We start from the raw sequence: 27,489 nt of genomic DNA on the forward strand, positions 1-27,489 counted from the left end.
CTGCATTCAGTGGAGAGAAGAAAGAAAGACATTAAGATTACATATACACCCAGCTATTCAGTTCTGTTGTCTCTGATGAGCAAGAGAGTATGTTGGAATCTGGCTCCAATCACAGGAAATGAAACCCTGTATATACATTCAGAACAGAGAAGCAACAGGATAGGAAAGGTGGTATCAAGTTATATCACTCTGGCCTCATGTCATGCACTCTTAAGAGTATGCAAGAGAAGAACACTGACTTGTTCCATTAAGGTCAACCATTAAACCGTCTTGTACGTGTTCTTGAATTAGTTGTAGTGTCCTTTCAAATATTTCTCCAGCTCTTGCTTGCTCAACGGTATAAGGATCTCTTGGGTATCGAAACAGGGCTAGCAAATCATTTGGAGATCGAGGGCGACTAATAAATTAACAAAAAAAAGACAGAAAAAAATAAACGTAACATCTAGAAGCATAAGGTAATGTAACTCTAGTTTTAATCCTAATGCTATTCAGTTTCGGATTAGTAATAATGCTTATACGAAACATCTCTAAACAATTGACAAATACATACCTCAATTAATTACCCAGTACTGCAAGCCAAGTGAAAAAAAAAAGATTTTAAAAAACATTAGCACCTGACAACTGCTAAGAGGAATCTCTTGTTACACCATTAAGGAATAACCTCAATAGTTTCAGTAACTTTCATTTCCACATGTTTAGCAGCCTTCACTTTACGCTGGCATCCTCTTCAATCAGTATGACCCAATGGAAAAACCCCCAAGACACAAACCAGGGAAATCCCAGCACCCAAAGGGAACAGAGGCAACTGGCATCTAGTCTGTTGCACCAACACTGTATTGGTGTATTTGTGAAAGGATGGAGAACTGAAAAAAAATTATAAGAATTGTAAGAATTGGGGTATTGCCATGCCACCTAAATATCCTATAATTAAACAAAACATGGGATAACCAATGTATTATTATGATGCAAACAAATCCTTCCAATTATACAATACCTATCAAACAAATGTGTGCGTGTTGAGTTTATTGCTCTGTCAACAGTAGCAATAGCTTCAACAATTGAGCTTGCTACAAATGGATCTCCATTTCGACTCACATCAGGAACTAAAAAGAAAAAGGGGAAATTTAAACATTTCTTCACACAAAGTTACACAGTTAAGCAACGTCTAGACATAACATTATTTTGGTATTAAATTTTTTTAAAAATTCTTTCTTGAAACTTATTTATTTACTATAAAATTACTCATCTGGTTGGAATGTTCTAACAACATGCAAGATTCTCTAGGAGAAAAATACACAACCATAATTTAAAATTATACTTTCAAAATTCCTTAGAACAATGATGACTGAGTATGCTCTGTGGCTACAGAACGTGCAGCATGGAGAACTGAGGGTAGAATGTCCTACTTGAAAGGAATGATTGGTCAGTACTGAACAGGGTGCTCGTTTTAGGTGCAAGTATAAACCACAAGTTTTTGTTGCACTGTTCCACAAGTTACTATTATCTGATATACTATTAGATATATTATTTAATAGCATAACCTTTTTCTCCTTCTTGTCATTTGCTGCCATTATTAAAAAAAAATAACTGCAGCTGCCACCATCCCCATCACAGCCCTAACATGACCAGAACGTATAGATTTTATGCTCTAGGAAAGCTTTTTGTGTCATGACACCTGTGAGTGTCTGGTGAAACCTAAGATCCCTTCTCATAAAAATGTATTCAAAAGTATAAAATAAAATACAGACCTAGATTGTACTACAAAGGAAACCAATTATCCTTAAGTACAATGATCAAAATATAAAAAAATAATAAATATGCATTATTTATTCATTCATTTATTTATTAAACAGATTTATAAGGCCACCCAACTCACACACACCCTGGCGGCAGCAAACACATTCGTATCAACCACTTGATTGGCTCCGATATATATATATATCGGGGGAGAGAGAGAGAGAGAGAGAGATTGTGTGTGTGTGTATGCATTTTTTGGAAAAAAAATAGTTTAAATCTGTAATAAGACAAACTAAATTTCAGTTAGAAGTTAATGAAAATAAAGCTGTGATATTTTTCCCATCCATGTTTGTGGATCCCATGAAATCTATCCATAGAGGTTAAGAACCCCTGATCTAGACAAAAGAAAGTAAGATAAAAAGTGAAAAAGATAAAGGAATATGATGAATATGAGAAACCTGAGACTTTTTCTGCCAATGAATCTTTCCTTGGTGTTTCTGTGTCCATTGGTAAGTATAATCTCTCCCCCAAAGCTTTTGAAATAAACTACTGCACTAAACATTAAATAATTATCCATCAAAGAATTATTTAAGTGTTAGACCAGGGGTCCCTAACCGGTCCCGGTCCGTGGCCTGTTAGGAACTGGGCCGCACAGCAGGAGGTGAGCGGTGGATGAGCGAACGAATTTACAGCCTGAATATTTACAGCCGCTCCCCATCACTTGCATTACCGCCTGAGCTCTGCCTCCTGTCAGAGAAAGCAAGCCCGTTGGCTGCTATCTCCAAACAGCGCAAAGAAAAAAGAGTAAAAGGTCGGGAAAAAGAGAAAGTGCTTGAATCATCCCGAAACCATCCCCCCCCTGGTCCGTGGAAAAACTGTCTTCCATGAAACCGGTCCCTGGTGCTCAAAAGGTTGGGAACCACTGTATTAGACTATTTTTCCTTAATTTAAACTCACACCCAACGAACATGTTATTCAGTGCCAATGTATGATTTTTATTAAATAGAAGGTATTAAAGAAAAGGTGATTATTAAAGTCAAACGTCTTCCCCTCCCCCCCAAATACATATGTACCACACTGAAAACTTTTAATTATTCAATAATTACACACAATAATTAATCTGCAGGTATCTATTCTAATGTATAAATCTTACCGTTCACAGTTAGTACCATGCTAACTGAGGAATATCCAATAGTATTCCTTGCTACACATTCATAACGGCCTTGATCTGCCGGCCCAACATCTCGAATAGTAAGAAATCCTTCAGAGCTAACATGGAATTTCCCACTTTCTGTCACCTGAACACCATCCTGTAGCAAATCAAAAGGCCAAAATATTCCATAACTTAGGCAGTATTTTAGAAGACTTAAATTTTTGGAAGGCGTCTGTTGCATTTTTTAATTTAGCAGAAGGAAAATGTAAATTTCAATTTACAACTAAAATAGGTAAGAATTCTTGATTCATACACATAAACTGTATTTACAACGCTAGCCATGTTTTATGACAGTGGTTTTTAAACTAGGGGTAATTTGGGCATATCCTGGGGTTAATGGAACAATTTGTAATTGCTTGTGAGTTTAGGATCCAGTTTGGGACTGCTGCTGCTGAGATGCTTGTGTAAAACAGAGTCTGTTTTTTTTTTTTTTTGGGTGGGGGTGGGGGTAATGACATTTTTCAAGACCAGGAAAGGGGTAATTGAGTTAAATCATTTAAGAACCACTTGTTGTAAGGCCTCCCAGGAAAACAGCAAACATCACTGATGGGACTACCTGTTCTGCAGAGCAGAAAAGTGTGATTCTCTCACTTCTTCCTGCACCCCAGAATATGCCCTCCAAATATGTCCCTTTTGGAGAAAAAGTTCTGGAGCAGATATAGCAGACACAAGCAGTTGGTGGGGGCAGGAGAGAAACGAAAAAAATACTGTCATATGAGCAGCCTTCTTCTTCTGCAACCTGGGTTTCTGCTCAGTGCTTTGGACCCAGATTTAATCATGCTTACAGGGGACTCATTTAAATCGATGGTCAAAGTTATCTCTGACTGAATGAGATTGCTTTTAAGAAATTTATCCTAGGCAGAACTAGCTTTGGATTCAACTTTGAGAGTTTATTAAGAACCTTGTTAAGTTGCCGAAAACTTGCATTTGACTTGCTGGTTATTAAGTCATGCAGATCCGGCCTTAGAAAAGTTGATTAAGTTGCTGCCATAGGGTAGAAATAGAAGTTCACCTCAGCCTTACAGATTTGTATTTTGGCTGAGATAGGCAATTTGCAAGGTATATGCTTTGTGTAGAAAAAATCTCTTCAGCTCTTCCACCACAATCACCACAGAATAAAAACAATCAGAATTCACTGTTGTATTTATGTGACTTTTTGTTCAGATCTCCCTGTGAATGCACATAGTGTTTCCTAATATTTCACTGAAATGAATTGTGCGTACTGTATGTGTGTAGGATTAGATTTTCAGTTTAAGAGTTTAAAGTCTTATCAAGGTAGCCTGTTAATTAAAATCTCATCTGCCTTTTGAGGAGCCTCTACAATAAATGGTTTCAGACAAAGGTAACATATCACACAAAGGAGGAAATGTACTCTTCTTACAGCCTGAACTCTGCAAGAAATCAGGAAATATTAAACTTGCGGACTTCCGGTGGGGTCATGGCGGACTGAACAGCTGTGTCCGCGGGCTCAGCAGGCAGAACTGACAACGCAGTAGTTTTTTCAGGCTCAGGCAGGTTTTTCCTGAAGCCCAAGGGTGTTTTTCCGGAAAAAGGAAAACACCTGGAATCAGCCCATCTGTCCTCTGGACGGCTGCTTGCAGCCAGAAGGTTGCAAACAGCACTCATGTTCGACTGATAAGAGCAGCCAGGAGGCTGGGACGTCACCATTTCCAAGCCGTGCTGTAGCCTTAAAGGGACAAGAAGACCAGCCACCCCATTTCTAAATCATCCAATTTATATTTCTTTTAAGTACATGTACCCTAAGAGAGGTTTTCTACAGCAAGGAGAAGCGGGTTCTCTTTGTGCTTATTGTTATTTTGGGAATCTTTTTAAAAAAATTCTTTTAAAGTTTTGGACTTTGTTTTCCATCCAAATATTAAGGAGGATTGAGAGTAAATAATTGTCTCCCTGTTATTTTTGTACTAAATTTGAAGATATTAGCATTTTCCTACACGTTGAACCAGCTGTTTTGAACTTTCAGTTTTCTGCTTCTACTTTCCCTGGGGAACTTTCTGCATATCTCACTTTCGCCTGTGTAAACACACTCCGGAATCCTTTCAGATCTTCAACTTTCACTGGTTAAGCTCCTAGGGGGCATCATAATCTACTGCTTGAGACATGGAGGATTTTAAACAGACTTTCTCTGACTTCCAGCAAGATTTTAAACAGATTCTTTCTGATTCCTACCAAGTTTTTATGCAAGACATTCAGGGCATTGTGGAAAACATGAGGTCTAAAATGTGTCTGGTTGGGGATGTCGTGGATGAAACCAAGGAATTTAACAGCAACAGAAATGTGTATTCTAAGAGTGAGATCAGGACTTCTGTTGAAATGCTGGATGAAGATCGGATAGTCATTTTGAAGAAATTAAAGGGAAAGATCAAGTTGCAAGCCTTAAGTGAAATTGGTCTTCTGATGGAACGCCATGGAAAAGAATGGGCTATTATGTATGAGAGGTCTCCTGAAGAGAAGTCGGAGTTTTTGAGGGGGGCAGTTGGGCTGTTCGATTTTTTAAAGAAAAAAGCTCTGTACGTGTTGTGGGGATATATAAATACTCTAGTTTATTTTGAAGTAGGATAAGGGTTTAAGAATATTTATCTGGATTGCTTTCAGGGTTTGGCTGATTTCATTTATCTTTTAACAATTTGGATTAAGATTATTAAGGTATAATAAAAAAATAATAAATGTCTGGTTTTGGGTTTAATATGATTAAGATTATTAAAATTGTTGTATTATTAAGTATAATAGACAATTTATACGTTTTTTAGTTTGATCTTTATTATAGTAGACAGGAATGTATAGAATAGTAGTAGGAAGGAAATAATTAAATAAATGTTATCTTTGGGGGAGGAGTTGCTTAGGAGGTGTGTAAGTGTGTGTGTGTGTGTGTGTATCTTTTAATATAAGGGGAGGGAGCAACTATATTTAGTGATTTTTATAATATGCCAATGGAATTATTTATATAAATGTGATTTTGGGTTAATATAGAATAAGGGATTGATTATGGAAAATTGTTGTATATCCTTGCTGTTAAAAGTCGGAAGTCACCTTTTTGTAATTTTGAAAAATTTTCTCTTGTGTTTCTACACTTTTATATTTTTCTCTTTTTTTCTTTGTAGTTTTTTGTTTTTCTGTAGCTTTTATCTTTGCTTATAAAAGAAAAAGGAAACATTAAACTTGCATCCAATACCTTATTCCATGTTATTACTGGCTCTGGCTCTCCTTGGGAACTGCATGGAATCTGTACATTTGTACCCACTTCCACTGTCATATCACTTGGAACATTAGCAAACACAGGAGTTACTAAAATAAAGATTCCCAGAAGGAAATATCAAGCAGATAAAACTTTTTAAATAAACAATTTTACTCAAATTAATTGCATAACCACCACCTAGTTTTCAGACAACATCCTGCTATTAATATATATTGCACAATAGTATGTATCTGAAATAAAGGATTGGATAAATTTCTGTTAGCTCTATTGACTGAGTAATAATTACATAAAACATGACAATAAAAGCTCCTGATTACCATTTTTTTCTTTGAGGTTTCAACTCATGTCCTATTGTTTTTCATGCAGGTTTTAATTACTCCCGACAAGTGATTTTGATCTTCCTATTATGTTTCAAAGCTTAAGAATAGCCATTTTGATGACAGGCAGTTATCGATGCATGAAAAATTAATCCATACATTAATTGCGTTAGAAGTTATAATTGATAGTTGCACAAAAATTTCATGCATTCAAGACATTACATATACATTTTCTAACCGTACTGTTGGTACTGGTGTTGGTACTGTTGGTATTTCTAATCCTATTGTTGGTATTTCCTCCATACTGGAAACGGGGAGGGATTGAAAGAAAGATGGCTAGGCCACCCAGTGAGCTCATTCCAAAGGCTTGATTCAGGATGAGGACTTCTTAATTTGGTTTTTTAGCCTCTTCTTCAGCTCCCCATGCTAATATTCCTTTCCTAGTGTGGTCTTCTATGATGCACCATCATGATTTAACAGCTATGAAGTCCCAGGTTCTCCTATTTTTTCACATATAATCTTGTCTACTCCTGAGCTCTGTATCTGTCCAGTAATAGCTGCATTTTGGATTTCAATTATATTTTCTTTAAACATGCACTAGCAAATACATCATTACTGTATTCAAAAGGAAGCATGGGGACCTGGCCCAGATCAAGTACTAATAATAAATTTATGGGGGAGATGTGTTAACCCTCTGTTTCCCCTCCACAACTGTCCTCATCCATGTCAGGGGACCCTCTGCTAGAACTTATTTAGTTTAGTCAATTCATTTCAGTAAACAAAGTAGTTATTTTTGTTTGTAGGTAAACAAACTCTAATTGTATCTACAAGGTAAGAAAAATCCATGTGACAGATCTTTGATCCAACTGAACTACCTAAGATCAACACAGTCACAATATGGCAAATATAATACAAGCCAGCCACAGAAAGCAACACTTAAAAGTACCTTTTAAAATAGAATTACATCACTGCCCGAGCAAAAGAGAAGGAACATTTAAAAACAGTTTAAAATTTAAAAACTTAAAAACATAAAAAAAAGAATAGCATGTGAATGGTTTATGTGAGCCTACCTCTGGGCTGTACACTCAGATGTACAGCAACTCTTTGAGATCCTACAATGTTGACAGCTTGACATTCATACTGTCCTTGATCATGTAAAGCCACTGTGGAAATCCTCAGTGTTCCAGAAGACAAAACTAAGTGTCTTCTATCTACAGACAGCTGGCTACCTGAAACAAGAATTTTTAAAATGGAATAATGAACCTCACATGCAACACACAAACTCATTTTCGTATTCTTTTGTTTACAACAAAAAGAGGAGGAAGAAAGAAAATAAGTAAGAAGTGATGGAAAAAAGTTCTATTAATATCCACCCAGATTGTGGTTAAGTTTTCTAAGAGAATATTGGCAGAAAACACCTTCCCTATTAACATTCAATTACTTTCTGAGGAAGGTACCAGCAATGCTATCACTGGAGAAATCAGCATGGAATTATGTCTTGGATCCCTTTGCCACAGTAAACAATGCATCTAGACCCACTCAAGCCTGTTTGCAAACCAAACCTAATCCCATCAATAAAGATCACTGGCTGGGCAGAAGACAAGTAATTCCTAGGTACCTGTTAAATTTTAAACAGGAGGCTATTGATCTGAGAACAGCAGCTTAGCTTCCTTAATCACCTGCTTCAGAAGAGGATTCTGCTTACTTTCAGACAACAATGCTACTGCATATGGATTTTTTCTTGGCCAACTTCTTTATTACTTCTAAATGTGTTTTTAAAGATCAATCTTCACAGCTGCTGCTCAAGACAGAGCAAACAGAGTGGAGAGTTTCTGACCTTGTAAATAACCAGAGCCCAACTGCAGTGCCCCAAGCACTCAAGCACCTTTCGCCATATTCCACATGGGATAAGCAGGAAGCTTGCAAAGACTGGCCTACATAGTCAACTGGAAGAGATGCATGCAGGGAGAAGCTGCTGTTCATCTCAAGGACTTATCCTAAACTTCAGAGAATGTTTGGGAGCTGGCAGAACTTTTAAAAATGCTGTGTATTTCAAACATCAAAGAGGGTAATAGGATAAAGGCAGTTGGAAAGTCTGTAGAATACTGAAAATTGACAAGCTTATGGCTGACAGGAAAGAGATTAAGTATTTCTTCCCCCCACCCCCTCCAAGTCATCAATAGATCTAAAGCAATTATAACCCAGAAGTGAGTTATCTCCCTCTTCTATTAAAATTCAATTACTTTCTGAAAAAGGCGCTACCAATACTATTTCTCTCTCACACACACTCTGATATTCTTTTCTTACAACACACTTGCACCATACCCAATATAGAGTGATGGTTATCACATTAACCAATGAAGGGCATCTCAGAGTGAGATGTGGGGAGGGAGGGTGGGTGGAGATATGTCCTAAAGGTGGTAGAGTAATTCTAATTAGCATAGAGCTAGAAGCAAATTGCAAATCCCTTCCACCATTAGAACACTTGGTAGTAATTTCCTTGCCATTCCTTACTCTTCCTCAAAGAGACAGAAATCATTTTGTTTAATATCTACGTAGAATGCAGGCACAGATTGGAACTTGCTGAAAGCAAATCAATAATTACGTAAATCTCTGTACTGAATCCTATTCTGCAGCCTCAGTTATACAGGGGTGGGGTGTGTGGGGGTTGGGATCGAAATGCTAGAATGGGTGCTAAGAACCAAGCCCTCTTTCAGAGATTTAAAAGAAGAATAAATATCAAAGATCCCTATATCCTTTAGAGATGTCAAGAACCTGAAATGAAACTTGGCTGGGCTGTGTGTTAACAACTGGCTCTTCATTTGGACTTGGTGCATAATAAATGGCTCCCTTGTTGAGACTGACCTGCCAAATATCCCCTCTGGGGAAATGGCAGATAATCCACTGTCAATTATTGGCTAGCTTCCTGCAATATGAAATTTACTGCTCAAGTTGGAGGTGGAGCCATGCTTGAAAAGTGAGCACTTCTCAGTAATACTACTGATGGCAGTAAATACTTAGTAATAGATCTAAAACAATATAACCCAGAAGTGAGTATCTCCCTCTTCTATTAACATTCACTTACTTTCTGAAGAAGGTGCTACCAATACTATTTCTCTCTTACACACACCCTGACATACTTTTCCTACAATACTCAGTAATACTTTACTGATGGCATTCAGTAAAGAATTAGTCAGACCAGCCAAAATATGCCCTCCCCAGTTACAGAAACGCGGTGGCGCTGCGGGTTAAACCACTGAGCTGCTGAGCTTGCCGATCGGAAGGTCGGCGGTTCAAATCCACGTGACGGGGTGAGCTCCCGTTGCTAGTCCCAGCTCCTGCCAACCTAGCAGTTCAAAGACATGCAAACGTGAGTAAATTAATAGGGAACACTTTGGCGGGCAGGTAACGGCGTTCCGTTTAGTCATGCCGGCCACATGACCACGGAAGTGTCTACGGACAAATGCCGGCTCTTCAGCTTTGAAACGGAGATGAGCACCACCCGCTAGAGTCGGACACAACTGGACTTAATGTCAAGGGAAACCTTTACCCTTAGCCTCAGAATATTTATTTATTTATTTATTTCTCAAATTTATTTATTTATTTCTCAAATTTATACTACCGCCCATCTCCCCCCAAAGAGGGACTCTGAGTATTACGCAGAATATGCATTACACAGCTATGTAATGGGGCTAACAGAACATGAAACATGGCTCCAGGTTTGATACCAGAAAGACTAAAACGAATACAATCTCTGAAGATATGCAAGACTTCAGGCATCGATCAAATTCTGCTAGAAGCAATAAAACTGAATCTCACCAATATTAGCTTCCTTGTTTACATCTATCAACCAAATTGGCCTCATACCAAAGGAATGGGAGTGGCAATAATTATACCCATATACAAGGACAACAAACAAGATCCAGCTAATTACAAAACAACTAGTCTACTGAGTGGGATCAGTAAGTTATACGCTAATCAGTTTTAAGAACTCGGTGTTCAGTTTTAGAAAATCTCTTGCAGAGAATGTGTTTATAAAATAAAGCTAGATAAAAATTAAGATGTAGCTAGGCTGTTTATTAAAATGAATAGAACATATAAAATATAATAAGGAGCTCAGCAAAAAAGCTGCTGCTCCGTCGCCATCTTAACTCCACTCCTATATGCTAATCATCTATACAATGAACTTCAAGATTGAACTGACACCAAATAAATTACTGGAGACAAACAAGTTGGCTTTAGACCAGTCAACTCTTTGATCATGTACATGTCCTCCACCATATTATCAAGAAATATATACAAAAATGGAAATCACCCTCGTACATAGCATTCCTGAGTTTTAAGCTTGCCTTTGACTCTATCTCTAGAAGTACCTTGTGGGGAAAACTCCACAAGACACCAATTGATAAGTGGCTTCTTTTTTTTATTTTATTTATTAAATTTATGTCACCGCCCATCTCCCCCAATGGGGGACTCTGGGCGGTTTACAATAAAATAAAACTAAAAACATAGCCATCTAAATTACCATTAAGATATAAATAAATAAATGAAAAATCCAAGTGGAGGTGGAACACAATCACTAAGAGGTACTATGGCGCTAGATCCAAAAACAACTTCCTACAAGTAAGGTGCTCCCCACAAGGGCTTCTTTCAAATAAAATAGCCATACAAAATGCTAGCTTGGACTGTATAGCACCCTTCCTCAGCTTGGACAATGCTCCTCTGCCAATACAAGGGGTAATAGGCCGGTGGGGTGGAGAAGGGGGAACAAAACAGGATCTTCAGCTAATAACTGATCGTTAAGACTGTAGGCCATCTTTTCAGGCATCCCCATCTCAGGTCAAAGATTAGTGTTAGCTATACATCTTGGGGCAGTAAGAACAGCTTTCAAATTTCATTTGCACCACTTCCATAGTATTATTTGTGGCACAGATTCCCACCTGGGCTCCTTATAATATCTGACCTAGTGTTTTGGCTTGATTTCTTTTTTAATTTAAAAAATCTTTAAAAAGAGCAGCAGGCACTAACTAAACTAACAAACAAATAAAAACTACCTACCCCTGAAGAAAAAGAAGTGTCTAATAGCAGAAAAGAGGCACAATCACGATGTGCTTCCTTTTGTGTCAAAAACCACTCCAAGCTTAACCTTGTTCTCCTCTGAAATCCAGGTTTTCTGTTCAACTTTTTACCCAAAAGCCATGATTTGGGATTTTTGGTAATTGGGCAGGAGATTGTTTTCATTGCTATACAGGGTGACAGATGTTGCTGCTGTTCTGAGCCAGACTGGAGTTTCGGATACATTGGCAGCACCATCTGCATATGAAAGGATGGGTATCCTACAGTCTACCAACTTGTGAGCGTGAATTTCAGAGTTGTTGAAAGCTAACGCCATCAAATTAATAACATGGAGGATGCCAAGACATGTTGCTAAGAATCCGTGCAGAGTAAGCAATACATAAACATGATAAATTAAATAAAATCTAATATTTAGCATAATGTAGCATATAAGCGCTAGTAAACTGAAACAAAGTGAAAAGCTGTATACTGTAGGTGTCCATTTTTTTCTATTCTTTTTAGAAATTTCAATGGTTAACCTGAAGACAGAAACAAAATGTGTGACAAAGAGAACACATGAAATAATAAAAAAATAAATATTTACAACTTTGCTCTATTATAGAGAAATCACTTCAAAATTTCCATGCTTAAATAAACTACTTTGTAAATGTATGATTTTCTGAGCCTTACATATTATTTTAATCTAAATTCTGACCTCCTTTAGTCCACGCAATGACTGGTTGTGGATATCCTTGTGCCTCACATGGGAAATCAACAGTTTGTCCTTCAATCACAATTCTGTCTTGAGGGGTCACGGTAAAGTGAGGTACAGCTATGTAAGAGGGGGACAAATACTAAAAGCAGTTAGAATATATATACCATGAACGTACTTCCTTTTGTATATTTTCTATTATTTGAACTATGGAACAAGAACCCTTTCAGTTACAGATCTTTGGTACCCAACTACATACATTAAGACTTCTTTTTTAATTTAAACAACCATCCATGATCATTAGGCCACTTGGGACTTTGGATGAAAAGAAAAAAACAAAAACAATAATCCAGAGTAAAGGTATCTTAGCAATGATTTAATCGAGTAGTACTCTTCTTTGGATTCATAATATCTTGCTTTCTTTCCTTTTTTTTTTAAAGTCATTAATTACATTATGAAAAAAAAACAGTGTGATCACCACCAGCTTGGCAGCACATTGGTAATACACAAAATGTATCTTTAAGGAAGCAATAACGATATGTGAAATATATATCAAACACTTAAAGAAACATTAGGGCATTATCAATGCTGTTAATATGCAATTTTACTTTCTAAATATTAACATATGGGATTACATTGGGAATATGAATTTCATTTGAGGCAAATCCTACTGCATCCTTTAAAATTTTTAAATGATCTGCAGGTTGGAACAAACTTCAAACCCAAACCACCTTTTAAAGTGCTGCATACCTTGCACAATAATGAATGCAGCTGCATGGATGTTGTCCAGACTGTTGGTTGCAAAACAGGTATACTCGCCACCATCTTCCTGCTCCACGTTCCGGATATAAAGCCCTCCAGATGGAGTTATGGTGACCCGGGGGTCATTTGGCAGAGGTGTTCTGTCACCTTTTGTCCACGTGATACGCGGCTGGGGATGCCCAGCTGCACTACATTCCAGGGTGACGCTTTCTCCAACCAGCACCTCTGTATTTTGTGGATGAATCACAAAACTTGGCCGAGCTGTGAAAAACAGGTCACGTCTATAATACTTTCCACTAGCACAATTATTTTTGCCATGTTAAATGGCACAACCAAAAAAAGAAAAGTTTTTAAATAACAGCAGCATTTGCTACAACAAATGGAATGAACACAATATTAACTGTGCTGTTAATTCCTTATCATGTACAAAGAACTCAGCAGTGTGACTGAGCTGGGGAGAAGAAATAGGCTGGACTCTTGCTTCTATTACAATTTTCTCTAAAAGTATTCCTTTCTAGCTGACTCAAATCCACTAAAAGAAACATAACAGTAGAAAGGGAAAGGGGAACTCATCTCACAATTAAAGCAAAGGTATTTGTCTCTTGTTTATATCTTATATCAAAGAAATCAGCCATATTTAATTGGCCTTAAGTATTACAGGGTTTATGTGATTCATAAGGAAATTACAATAAAGTTTTTTTTGCCACAGTATTTTGAACCATCTGGCAATTTACCTGCATGCACAATATACTGGCACACAACATGCCAGCTTTGTGTAATGGCTAAGGTGCTAGGACAAGAAACTTGGAGACTTCCCTTGGCCATGAAAACCATCTTGGTATCTTTGGGACAGTCACTCTGTCTCTGGGTATAACCCACCTCACAGGGTTGTTATTGTGGGAAAAATTATGTACACTGCTTGAGTTGACCAAAAATAATAATAAAAAAAAAAGGTGGGATAAAAATCTAAATAAGTAAGTGTCTGCAGTAGTCATAAATAGATCTCTTGAATAGGAGGCACGGAATTAAAATGAACAATGGTTGGTACTGACTAAATCTTCCTACCTGGTGAACCGAAATAGCGCAGAGTTACTTCTTGAGTTTTAACTTCTCCTGCTATATTTTTGGCCATGCACTGGTAAATGCCTTGGTCTGTCTCTTGTGTATTCTGAATCATTAAGGTCCCATCATCAAGCAAGTTTAAGCGGGAATCTGCTTTCATACTGAGTTCATTACTACGGAGAAAGAAGCACATCTGTAGCACTACCACTTTTCAACATCAATTATGTTCAAACGAAGAAAAGAAGATGAAAATAGTTTTGTCCAGAATGGGCACACACATAATCTGAAACTGTTTACACTAAATGAGCTATCCAAAAGAATCTTACTTGTTACGAAGCCAAATAATTTCTGGTTTGGGATTGCCTTCAGCTCTGCAAGTGAAGTAGACAGTATTCCCTGAGGTCACATCCACATCCTGAGGCTCTGAGGTAATTCTTGGCCTCTCTGGATTATCAATAAAGCATATTAAAAGAAAGCTATATATTGGAATTTAAAAATAAATTATGAACAGTTTAGTTCTTAATTTTAAGATATGGTGAACATGATTGTGTGGTAATTAAAAATGTACAACAGAACATAAAAATCTATGTAATTTCATAGAAAAATGTTTGCTCACTTTCTGATGCTTTCCAGATCTTTTGACACTGAATATTGTTAGAGCTTCTGGCCCTAGATGAGTACTTAGCATCAAATATAACATAAATCATAATTTGATAATTAAAAGAAAAACAAAGGAGCTTACAATACAACTATATATGATAATGCTTCCAACATTTCTTTAAGATCCCTTTCTTTGACATGCCTCTCCTCCACATGACCCATTGTAACAAAATGTTTATTTTTCAGTATTACAGGGTGAAAAAAAGAAGTACTAAACAATTCTGGATTTTTCATTACACCATTTTATTTTGAATGATACCAGTGCTGAGAAGGAGCTTTTGTACAACATGTAATGGAGTATTTTCATACTAGGAAAATACTGTTCAGAAGTTAAAAGAAAAAGAGAAAAACGTAACTCTTCCACCACCAAAACCCACAATCAACCACTTAATACAGAAGTGGCAGCTTATCATGAATCTTTATGACCACTGAAAACTGCTATCATAGTTGTAAAGTAGAAATTAGAATGAAGCTATTTTGTCAGAAACACAGTAAAACACAAAGATCCCTCCTCAACCAGCAAACCTCCTCTAGAAAAATTCCATCCTGCCCAGTGTAGCCCCTATACAGGTAGGCCGTGCTTACTGACTGCCGTGACTGTTCTACACTGTTTTTACAACAGTGTAAAAAAAAAAAAAAGCTTTGTGACCAATCTTCACATTTACAGCCACTGCAGTGTCCCGCGGTCACATGATCACCCATTCATGTGCTTCACAACCAACTTCTAACAAGCAGAGTCAGTGGAGAAGCCAGCAGTAAAATCACAAGTTGCGGTCACGTGATTTCTTGCGTAACGACTGCGGTGATTTGCTTAATAACTGAATGGGAAGTGATGTTGCAAGCCCATCATGTCACAATTTTCCACTTGGTGATGGAGCTGCCAATCCCAGTTGTGGTCACTAAGCAAGAACTATCTGTACCCCCAAAAGACATTCAGTAGCCTCCTCTCCACTTGCATCAAAAGACTGAATGAGTGGTTGATATTTATTCATTCACACACACATTATATATGTACAATCTGTACTTTATACTAAAGACAGGCTATAACATATATAAAATCCCTAATGAAATCTGGAAAAAGCATATTTATAGCTTTAAAGCTATCTCACCACAGTTCAGTTCTTCTGGTGTTATTGTGGCCACAGACCTTCCCTGGATCCTCCTGGGATATTCACATGTGGCTGCAGCTTGTGCGTTACCAGATTCAGCATATGTTTTTAACAGCTCTGCCAGCCATAATATTTCACAGTCACAGTGAAGTGCGTTGGAATCCAGGCGTCTGGATAAAACAAGAAATTATCACTATTTCTACTTACACGGCTAAGCAATGCACAAGCTTGTTCCATGACTGTTGCTTAGAAAACATTAGGAAACTGTGATATATAGTCATATTATTTAGCATATTACAGTACCTCCTAGCTATTGGAGAACATAGAAATTTCAGAGCTAGACATACAAAATGTATTTATTTTATTGGGTTTGTATGCTGACAAATCCAAAAAGACTCATGTCAGCTTACAAAATAAGTGCTTGTGAAAACTGAATCCAAATCCCTTGGTTCTGACCTTTTTCCTGAATTAGAATTTAGGGTATTAAAAAGCCAACCACACACCATATTGTAATATGTGTAGATGGTAAATACTACTCAGAGCAAAGCTTCAGTCGGTTTCTAAATTTCAGTAAAGAAGACAAAGATATTCTAGCAACCCAGGAAGCGTGCCTTCTATGTTGTGGCACTTGCCCTCTGGAATGAGATCCCTCCTGAGATCCATGTGGCTCCCACCATGATGGCATTCCAGAAGTCTTTGAAGATCTGGCTGTTCTCCAGGGTCTTGTGTTAGGATGAATAGAGCCTCATGTTGGATGTATTGTGTGTATGTTTTTATGCTGAGTGGCCAATTCCCATTTTGTTTACCCATTTGTACTGTGTGTTATCTTGTTTTATTATATCGTGGGCTGCCCAAAGTCTGCCTGGAGACAGGTAGCACCTAAATTGAATTGACTTGTAAAAATAAATAAACATAAAAATAAAATAAAATAATAAAATCCCATCCCTACCATTTACATTCCATGACCAGAGCTGTGAAAATCATAAGGAGGCTGAAACATTCCAAACTACTCAAACCTGACAATTTCTACCACTATTTCATAGTCAGAATAGTCTGTTTTAAAACCTAACAGTTTTCTGGTAAAATCAGATCAGAGATGTTTGAATAAAGTTGAAATGCTCCTCCCAATTTTGGAACACTTTCAGCAAGTTCAAAACAAGATGTTTCAGAGTTGGACTTGTCTTGTTGGTTGGAATATTTTTGTACATATCCTCCTAAACAAAAAGGAGAATATGCATATATACTTCAGTAAAGGATCGTTACCTTGTCATGGTGCTGGAGCTTGATCACCTCAATGATGCCATGAGCTAAACTGTGAAGGGCCACCCAAGACGGGAAGGTCATGACAGAGAGGTCAGACTAAATGCGATCCCTGGGGAAGGTAATGGCAACCCACCCCAGTATTCTTGCCGTGAAAACTAAATGGATCAGTACAACCAGAGATATGTTGGTATACCATCGGAAGATGAGACCCCCAGGTCGGAAGATGGTCAAAATGCTACTGGGGAGGAACAGAGGATGAGTTCAACTAGCCCCAGATGTGACGACGCAGCTAGCTCAAAGCCGAAAGGACGGCTAGTGGCCGACGGTACTGGTGGTGAACAGCAAATCCGATGTTCTAAGGATCAGCACACCTTTGGAATCTGGAATGTAAGATCTACGAGCCAGGGCAAATTCGATGTGGTTATTGGTGAGATGTCAAGATTAAAGATAGACATTCTGGGCGTCAGTGAACTGAAATGGACTGGAATGGGCCACTTCACATCAAATGACCACCAGATCTACTACTGTGGACAAGAGGACCACAGAAGAAATGGAGTAGCCTTCATAATTAATAGTAAAGTGGCTAAAGCAGTGCTTGGATACAATCCAAAAAACGACAGAATGATCTCAATTCGAATTCAGGGCAAGCCATCTAACATCACAGTGATCCAAACATACGCCCCAACCACAGATGCTGAAGAAGCTGAAGTAGAGCAGTTCTGTGAGGGTCTGCAGCACCTACTGGACAACACGCCTAAAAGAGACGTTATTTTCATCACGGGAGACTGGAATGCTAAGGTGGGCAGTCAGACGACACCTGGAATTACAGGTAAGCATGGCCTGGGAGAACAAAACGAAGCAGGACATAGGCTGATAGAATTTTGCCAAGACAACTCACTCTGCATAACAAACACTCTCTTCCAACAACCTAAGAGACGCCTTTATACATGGACTTCACCAGATGGAAAACACCGAAATCAGATTGACTACATCCTTTGCAGTCCAAAGTGGCGGACATCTATACAGTCGGTAAAAACAAGACCTGGAGCTGACTGTAGTTCAGATCACCAACTTCTTATTGCACAGTTTAGGATCAGACTAAAGAGATTAGGGAAGACCCACAGGTCAGCTAGATATGAGCTCACTAATATTCCTAAGGAATATGCAGTGGAGGTGAAGAATAGATTTAAGGGACTGGACTTAGTAGATAGGGTCCTGGAAGAACTATGGACAGAAGTTCGCAACATTGTTCAGGAGGCGGCAACAAAATACATCCCAAAGAAAGAGAAAACCAAGAAGGCAAAATGGCTGTCTGCTGAGACACTAGAAGTAGCCCAAGAAAGAAGGAAAGCAAAAGGCAACAGTGATAGGGGGAGATATGCCCAGTTAAATGCAAAATTCCAGAGGTTAGCTAGAAGAGATAAGGAATTATTTTTAAACAAGCAATGCGCGGAAGTGGAAGAAGACAATAGAATAGGAAAGACAAGAGACCTCTTCCATAAAATTAGAAACATCGGAGGTAAATTTCAGGCAAAAATGGGTATGATCAAAAACAAAGATGGCAAGGACCTAACAGAAGAAGAAGAGATCAAGAAAAGGTGGCAAGAATATACAGAAGACCTGTATAGGAAGGATAACAATATCGGGGATAGCTCTGACGGTGTGGTCAGTGAGCTAGAGCCAGACATCCTGAAGAGTGAAGTTGAATGGGCCTTAAGAAGCATTGCTAATAACAAGGCAGCAGGAGACGATGGCATTCCAGCTGAACTGTTCAAAATCTTGCAAGAGGATGCTGTCAAGGTAATGCATGCTATATGCCAGCAAATTTGGAAAACACAAGAATGGCCATTACACTGGAAAAAATCAACTTATATCCCCATACCAAAAAAAGGGAAACACTAAAGAATGTTCAAACTATCGAACAGTGGCACTCATTTCACAGGCCAGTAAGGTAACGCTCAAGATCCTGCAAGGTAGACTTCAGCAATTCATGGAGTGAGAATTGCCAGATGTACAAGCTGGGTTTAGAAAAGGCAGAGGAACTAGAGACCAAATTGCCAATATCCGCTGGATAATGGAAAAGGCCAGGGAGTTTCAGAAAAACATGTATTTCTGTTTTATTGACTATTCTAAAGCCTTTGACTGTGTGGACCATAACAAATTGTGGCAAGTTCTTAGTGGTATGGGGATACCAAGTCATCTTGTCTGCCTCCTGAAGAATCTGTATAATGACCAAGTAGCAACAGTAAGAACAGACCATGGAACAACGGACTGGTTTAAGATTGGGAAAGGAGTACGGCAGGGCTGTATCCTCTCACCCTACCTATTCAACTTGTATGCAGAACACATCATGCGACAAGCTGGGCTTGAGGAATCCAAGGCTGGAGTTAAAATCGCTGGAAGAAACATTAACAATCTCAGATATGCAGATGATACACTTTGATGGCTGAAAGCGAAGAGGAACTGAGGAGCCTTATGATGAAGGTGAAAGAAGAAAGTGCAAAAGCTGGCTTGCAGCTAAACCTCAAAAAAACCAAGATTATGGCAACCAGCTTGATTGATAACTGGCAAATAGAGGGAGAAAATGTAGAAGAAGTGAAAGACTTTGTATTTCTAGGTGCGAAGATGCTGACCGCAGTCAGGAAATCAGAAGATGCTTAATCCTTGGGAGAAGAGCAATGACAAATCTCACTAAAATAGTTAAGAGCAGAGACATCACACTGACAACAAAGGTCCACATAGTTAAAGCAATGGTGTTCCCTGTAGTAACATATGCCTGCGAGAGCTGGACCATAAGGAAGGCTGAGAGAAGGAAGATCGATGCTTTGGAACTGTGGTGTTGGAGGAAGATTCTGAGAGTGCCTTGGACTGCAAGAAGATCAAACCAGTCCATACTCCAGGAAATAAAGCCAGACTGCTCACTTGAGGGAATGATATGAAAGGCAAAACTGAAATACTTTGGCCACATAATGAGAAGACAGGACACCCTGGAGAAGATGCTGATGCTAGGGAGAGTGGAAGGCAAAAGGAAGAGGGGCCGACCAAGGGCAAGATGGATAGATGATATTCTAGAGGTGACGGACTCGTCCCTGGGGGAGCTGGGGGTGTTGACGACCAAAAGGAAGCTCTGGCGTGGGCTTGTCTATGAAGTCACAAAGAGTCGGAAGTGACTAAACGAATAAACACCAACATGCATATATAACATAAATAAATGTTGAATCATGTTTATAGCTGTGATGCCTCTGTTAAATCCAATTAATTCAACACATGTAATCATGAACTCCAGAAGACGTTGCTTGCTTAGAGTCAACAGAATAAACTCTGCCAATTTCAAAATTATCAGTAATTTTGACTGATAATAGATGATAAAGAAAGCAAGACATATGATATCTGATAAAACAAAATTCTAAAATACCAAGTGCAAATATTTTTTACTCACAGCCGTTTCATGGATTCCAAATGACTAAATGTCCCAGGAATTAAATGAGATATTCTGTTGTTGTGTAGAAATCTGTTGAAAAATTGCATTTATTATGTATTTATTTATTATTTATTACTCAAATTTAGCCACCGCCCATCTTCCCCAGAAGAGGGACTCTGGGCGGTTTACAATAAAATGAAAAATTCAGTCTTCTTCTGATAATAGCATGACTCCTATTTCTTTTCTAAAAAGTACTGTCTCTTGCTATATATTATCACATCCATATAAATAAGGAACCTACCTTCCTGCTTACAATATCATGCTAATAATAAGAATTCCTGCTATAGATTATATAGTATTATATAGTATATAGTATTATATAGATCAGCAGAATCCCAATAATGCAAAATAAAAGTACTGCTTGGTCCAACCTCATGAATGTTTACTACTATATTAAATTCCAGTAAATTCAGCAGGCTTCACCAATAATAAGTGTGTAAAGGGCTTTAGTTGAGAAAGTAATTTCTTCAATTTACAAAGCTAAATTACTGAACTATTATGCAAATAAATGCTAGGATTGATGTGTGGGTTTCTTCACTTGTATCGCTCTACGCTGAGTACAAGTTGGACAGAGTCTGCTATGGAGAGTGAGGGAGGTCTTAGGCCATAAGCATGGATTCTTTTAACTTGGGGAACCAGAGGAAGTGGATGGGGTACTCTTGTAGTCTGAATAAATTAACACGTAAATAAATGCAGACAACATAGCTATCCAGAGGGCATTATAAGGAAGAAGTAACCAGCACGCTGATGTTTTACACTGAGTTAAGTGAAACTCTGCTGTTCACACCATTGCTCCTACATTTAGGTAACGGTGGATCTAGATCTACATAGATCCGGACTTTGGGGGAAGAAATTGCAGACCGAAGATGGCTCCGCGAAAAGCAAAGCCGACGACTAGGGCAGAACGAAGAGCCGGTGAGTAGACCGGCCCTTCGGTAATTTCTCTCTGAAGAAGGTGAGGAGTTGAGATCCCCCACAAATGCTCCAGACAGCTGCTCCTCGCAAGGAGACTGCAAGGTAGCGGTCTCCAGCAGGTTTATAGCTCTGGAAGACCGAGGGAATAGCCATCTTGCTCAAACTGCAGTCGGCACCTTTGGAAGGAGACCAAGTTCGCATATTTCCTTTTCTAATCACTTTAGGAAATTGCTTGTTAACTGCTTTTCAGCTATTAGGGACCTTTGTTATTGACAGGTTTTACAGCACTGGGTGAGTTTCCTTCAATCCTTAGTGAAAAAAGGATTGTTTATAGTTTTAACTATAAGTTTAAGAACTTTAAAAAAATTGGAATAAATAGCAAAAGGGCGATTAAAACTTCAATTTGTTACAAACAGACTAAGGGTTCAGATACATTTGAAATAAGATTTTGGAATTAATTATAAAGAATCCTTCCTGTGGGAAAACGCTTTTATTTTGATCTTTTGTTTTTTAAAAAAAGAATTTAAAAATTGGGAACTAGAGGGAACTAAAGATTACGATTAAAGGAGAACACTTAAACTTGACTTACAGTTACAGAATGAAGCAAAATATTTTAACATTGAAGGATATTTTTGAACAATCGGCCCAGAAGTTAAGTTTAAGAGTGTCTGCCTCTATAGACAGACTGTTTCTAAAAGATATTATGGGAGAAGAACAAGAACTACTGAAAAGATCTAGACGGATTTGAAAGTGGATTTAAAAATGACAGGCTACAAGAATGACATGGAAAAAGATGTTGAACTGGACATACAAAAGAAACCAGCTGATGACTTAATAACTTAAAGGGATATACAAACACCAAACCAAGAGAGTGACCTGGAAAATTTTCCTATATGGGATTTACAAAAGAGGCTTGTTAAAATTTAGAAGAATTTTGTGAGAAGGGAGAAAGAAAGAAATGAAAAGGTATCAAGCTCTGTGACATTATTTGAAGGGATTAAAGATTAAGAGTGTTAGAAGTAAAAGGAAGGAATATAAATTTGGTTTATCTGATCAAGATTAAAATAGATACATTGTTATGTATCTCTGGTAACCCTTAATGGATTTTTGCTGACATCAGGACTGAAATGATGATGCTTTATGAATATGTTTATAAAGAAGAGATGGGATATGGGAAAAAAGTGATCGTTAGTTGTATTTTAAGAGAAGGTGATTAAGTTATTAAAATTGTTTATACTTGTTGTGATGAAGGTAGAAAGTCACTTCTTTATATACTTTTCTTTTTCTTTACTATATTTCTATTTTTTCCATATCTTTTCTGTATCTTCTACTCTTTATTCTTCTGTTTTTCCAGTTTGTATTAGTTTTTACTGTTGTAGTTATAATCTTCAATAAAATTACTATTAAAAATAGATCTAAGCTTAAATGTAGACCTAGTTTGAGAAGAAACTGTAATGATGCTTCTCAATCTCCAAGTGGTATATAGAAATAACTTTACCTGATGGGCCAAAAAACAAAACAAAAAGCTAACATCTGGGACAAAGAAAATGAAAAAGAAAAAAAACTTACAGTCTTTCAAGTTTGGGAAGATGGGTGAATGATTCTGGCTCCAATGTTTCAATCTGATTAAAGTGCAAATATCTGTTAAAAAGTTAGAAATGAAAAATAAGAGAATATAGAAATAAATAACATAATGATAATAACAATAATGCAAACTAAAACCTTTTTTTAAAATGCTCATATAAAGTTATATCCTAGATTCCGCCTTTGCCTGAAAATCAGTGGCATAGTATAAAAATAAAGATTACCTAGCATTTATATCATTCAGCACAAATTTTTGGATATGATAATTAACAAACATCACCAATAGCTTGAGAATTAAGCTTACACATTACAAATAGTGGTAAAAGAAAACATACAGGTATAACACCAATACTTCATATATTATGAATGAATTATTTTAATGGTTGATAAACATATTCTGCCCATTGAGATTTTATCTCCAGCTTATTTATACACAATACAACAGACACCTGACCCTGTCTTCTTGAGGTAAAAAAGAAATTCAATTGTATGACTGGGCTTTTATATTGTACTAAGTCATTATTTGCTTAATTATTACTGAATAAACTCCGATTTGTTGGGTTAATATAACATACTAAGCCATAAAACCATAGTTTTCAAATTACAACTATCTGTGTCCCCACAACATGCTAAGTCAAAACGAACTAAGGCTGAGCATTGTGAACCAGGTGTACATTTAAAGTTTCAGTGTTTATATATGTAGAAAACATGTATATCCCATTCATCATTGCAGAGAACATGAATTATACATAAGAAAGATTTAAGTATTCAAAACAAAAAAGCAACAAAGTATAGGAAAATAATGAATAATATTGAATGTAAGCTATGATTTGCAGTTCAGTTCTATGGGATGAAGAGCTGTGTTCCTGTTTCTGTGGCTATCACAACAATATTAGGCATAATGCCAAACAGGATGGGAAAATATATGGAAAAAGCATTAGGAGAGAGGGTGAATCACTTGTCCCACCCCCAAGGTTTTCAGCTCTGCTTTTCCTGTTCCCAATCTCACCAGGTTGAACACTGATATCTGAAAGGCAATTGCACTCTCATTTAGCTTAAGTTGCCACAGAAATCAGGGATCTTCGCTAGTAGAAATCAGAATCCCCTCAGGATTCTTCTTGCATTTAAGCAGCCACAAATAAAAACCCAAATCTCTCTGCTCACTGCAAGGAAGTCCGAAAGTCTGGGGAAAGAGGCTGAAATACACACACCCCATCTATGGAACACCTGAACAGGCAAAAGGATGAGCATTGTTTGAAAAATAAAGCCTAGGGGTCTCTTCCTAGTACTGTCACTTAAATGATATTGGCAGCAAGTCTGGTAGATATTGGTTTTCAGTTGTTCTCAGAAGTGTGAAAAAGATAAATCTAAAGTACAAAAGTAATAAAAATTTGCTAACAGTACGGAAAGATACACAAAACAGTGAACTAAACATTATCTTCAGCAAATGTCTATTTCCAAATCTATGTTGCAGAAATAACAAGAATTCAGGGATGCTTACAGGAACGAAGTATGGGAAAGATCCTTAACCACTTCTATTCAATCTTTACTTCTGTGTTACCGATTAATCATTTTTCTTGAGGGCTTACTACTGACAAGAGAATTTGCAGGACAAAATCAGTGGATGCGGAAAGGTCAATTTACTTCTATTTGTCCTGCCAGATCTCCCCTGCCTCTCTTGTCTCTACTATTGTAAGAGATACATCTCAGTCTACTTTTCTGGTAAAATGAGATAGTCTCTCTGCAGGCTGCAAGCAAAAGCTCACACAACAGAACCATCTTCTATTTTAATAAAAATATGTACACAGAAAAGTAGATGGGGGAAAAATCGTAACAAAGCCTTCTATCTGATGCAACCAATTTTCATCTCTATACTAACTCTATGAAATAGTTCAACCTAGATTCATATTTATTGTGTTCTTTACAAGTTTCCTTATTCCTTATCTGAGTCCCATCTGAAATAGGTTCATAGTTCCACCTGAATAAATATTATTTCCACCTGAAATGTAGAAGATGTAATGGCAAATTGAGGATCTACTATTAAATAGAGCCTAAGATCAGAAACCACATCTTGAGGTACAACTTAGGAAACAATCAAATATTTGCATATTTCTGAACTGATGATGCTCTGCTTCAAAATCTTATTAAATCCATGTTACCATATAAAGGATGTTGTGACAGAGGGGAAGAAAAGTGGCATATTGTATTAATTTCAGATGCAGAGAATTTGTCTTCTTCATCCATACCTTCTTGTAGGAGGGGAGGAATGGTAAAGAGGTCAAAATAAGTAGCAACTTTCTGTGAAACAGTCCTTGTATTCCAATAATTTGAAAACAAAGTTTTATGAAGAACTCAATCCATTTACCTTTCCCATCAACCTCATTTATGAATTTACCTCATTTATTCCATGATTGCTACATGATAATGAATAAACTCAGGAAGGAAGTTTTGCAATAACTGAGAACAATGAGTATCAAAGCATTCCTTGCGCAGTAAGTATTCTGCAGAATTCAGAACTCCATTGAATGCTGTTTCTGAAACTTTCTATTAAGCTCTTACATGCAATTTTAAAGTACTATCATGCATATTTAAAGACTGCAGTATTATTTTCCAAAACCAGAAAAAAATCCAAATGAAAGAAGTTGGGTTTTGCTTAGAATAACAAGCATATTTATTCAAGTGCAGCAAAGTCATACACTGCTTTTTCCTTTAAACTAGGTACCAAATAGTCCAAATAGTCCATGCCAGAATTAAGTGTCTGGGATTCTACTACATAAAAAACGAGGCTGATGACCTCAGATCAACCGCATGGGAATGTCACTGGAGTTAATCCACTCAGGCTTTGACAATGACAATAATAACAATCACGTTTTGTGAAAATGTAGACTCTATGTGTTTTAAGAAATAATAGTAATGGAACAAAATGTACCCAAAAAGTGGTTTGGGGTATAATTTGCAAACAAAATATCTCTGGCTAGTTAAGTAATCAGAAGTTTCAAGGTATATGGAAAAACTGGGAATGGTTATCTCTGTTGTGCCTGCTTATGTTCACAGGAGTTGGGGCAGATTAGAATGAATTCTGGTCAGTTTTATGATATATAAATGCCCACTATCAATTGCTCTTACCATGTTCAAGTGATCAGAATTAGACGTTCCAATCAATATAAATGGTACCATTTTCAAATGAAGCTATTTTTCTACAATATATTTAACATACTCTAAAATTTATATTTCTAAATGATTTATATTTGTATTTCTAAACGATATAAATTACATCATTTGCTCAAAAATGTTATGTTGTTCATGATGTTGTAATGGCTTCTACCAGGCACCTATAATCATAGTTTGCTTTTTTTTCATTAAGAGACCAATAAATATATGAAGGTTTGTCATTTCCATTAATGTGGGCATTTCAAAGGCAAAGTCTTCCTTGAAGCAGCAGTTCATTCAAACAAGCAGCATCATGTATGCATTATGAAGTGGAACATTTCTATTAGGATAGCACTAAATGATACAAATCAGCAAACTGGAATCAGTTCCTTTTAATGAACTCTAAAGAATTATGTGCACAAACTGTTGCTCCTATTTTCTGTGACTATCTTGAGGTGGGTGAAAGGTGAAAGGTCCCCTGTGCAAGCACCGAGTCATGTCTGTTCCTTTGGGGGGATGCCGCTTTCGTGACGTTTTCTTGGCAGACTATAGCAGGGCGGTTTGCCATTCCCTTCCCCAGTCGTCACCTTCCCCAGCAAGCTGGGCACTCATTTTACTGACCTCGGAAGGTTGGAGGGCTGAGTCGACCTGAGCTGGCTGCCCGAGACTCCAGCTTCCGCTGGGATCGAACTCGGGTTGTGGGAAGAGTTTTCGGTTGCAATACTGCCGCCTACCACTCTGAGCCACATGAGGCTAACTTGAGGTAGGAAAGTAATATTGTTGCCCTGATTCTTTTTCTAAGCAGATTATTCGCAATATTATGACTGAATCTTTCACATTAAAAATAATTGGGTAACATTTTCTTTTCAGTGCAAATTCTTGCCCTTTTGATATCCAGAAACAGTTCAACCATTTGAATGACCAACGTAGTAAGCCAAATACAGAGCAGTAGATTGTGAGGTATTTTTCCTTGCAAAATTATAGAAATCCAACCAAAAATCTGGATTCTACTTTATTACTCTGTGTAGATCAAAACTGTAAACATTTGTAGAAAACAGGACCCCTAATTCTTATGCACATTTAAGTTTGGTGCTAATATTATGCTTGCCCTTGGAAACTGTTACATAGTGAACTGATAGTCTTGAAATAGAACTATAAAATAAAATGTGAACACAGAAACGATGTGCTTGACAAATACGATTTCTGCATACCAGAGATTGCAACCACACTGGACTATCAACCCATTCCGTGCAAT

General features: G+C 37.5%; 1 protein-coding gene across 1 annotated transcript in view; it reads right to left on the bottom strand.

Annotated features, from left to right (window-relative positions):
- Positions 1-27,489, bottom strand: part of PXDN (peroxidasin) — an 83,444-nt gene that overhangs the window by 19,819 nt on the left and 36,136 nt on the right. The window contains exons 5-16 of the mRNA XM_063313998.1: positions 23,070-23,141; positions 20,544-20,615; positions 15,842-16,011; positions 14,399-14,516; positions 14,076-14,245; positions 12,999-13,271; positions 12,252-12,368; positions 7,552-7,710; positions 6,141-6,253; positions 2,891-3,047; positions 995-1,103; positions 240-397 (exon numbers count right to left, since the gene is read on the bottom strand). Of these exons, the coding sequence (XP_063170068.1) occupies positions 240-397; positions 995-1,103; positions 2,891-3,047; positions 6,141-6,253; positions 7,552-7,710; positions 12,252-12,368; positions 12,999-13,271; positions 14,076-14,245; positions 14,399-14,516; positions 15,842-16,011; positions 20,544-20,615; positions 23,070-23,141 (1,688 nt within the window). The remainder of the gene's footprint in view (positions 1-239; positions 398-994; positions 1,104-2,890; positions 3,048-6,140; positions 6,254-7,551; positions 7,711-12,251; positions 12,369-12,998; positions 13,272-14,075; positions 14,246-14,398; positions 14,517-15,841; positions 16,012-20,543; positions 20,616-23,069; positions 23,142-27,489) is intronic.

Source organism: Candoia aspera, chromosome 1 (assembly GCF_035149785.1).
Source record: "Candoia aspera isolate rCanAsp1 chromosome 1, rCanAsp1.hap2, whole genome shotgun sequence".
NCBI classification, from domain to species: Eukaryota; Metazoa; Chordata; class Lepidosauria; order Squamata; family Boidae; genus Candoia; species Candoia aspera.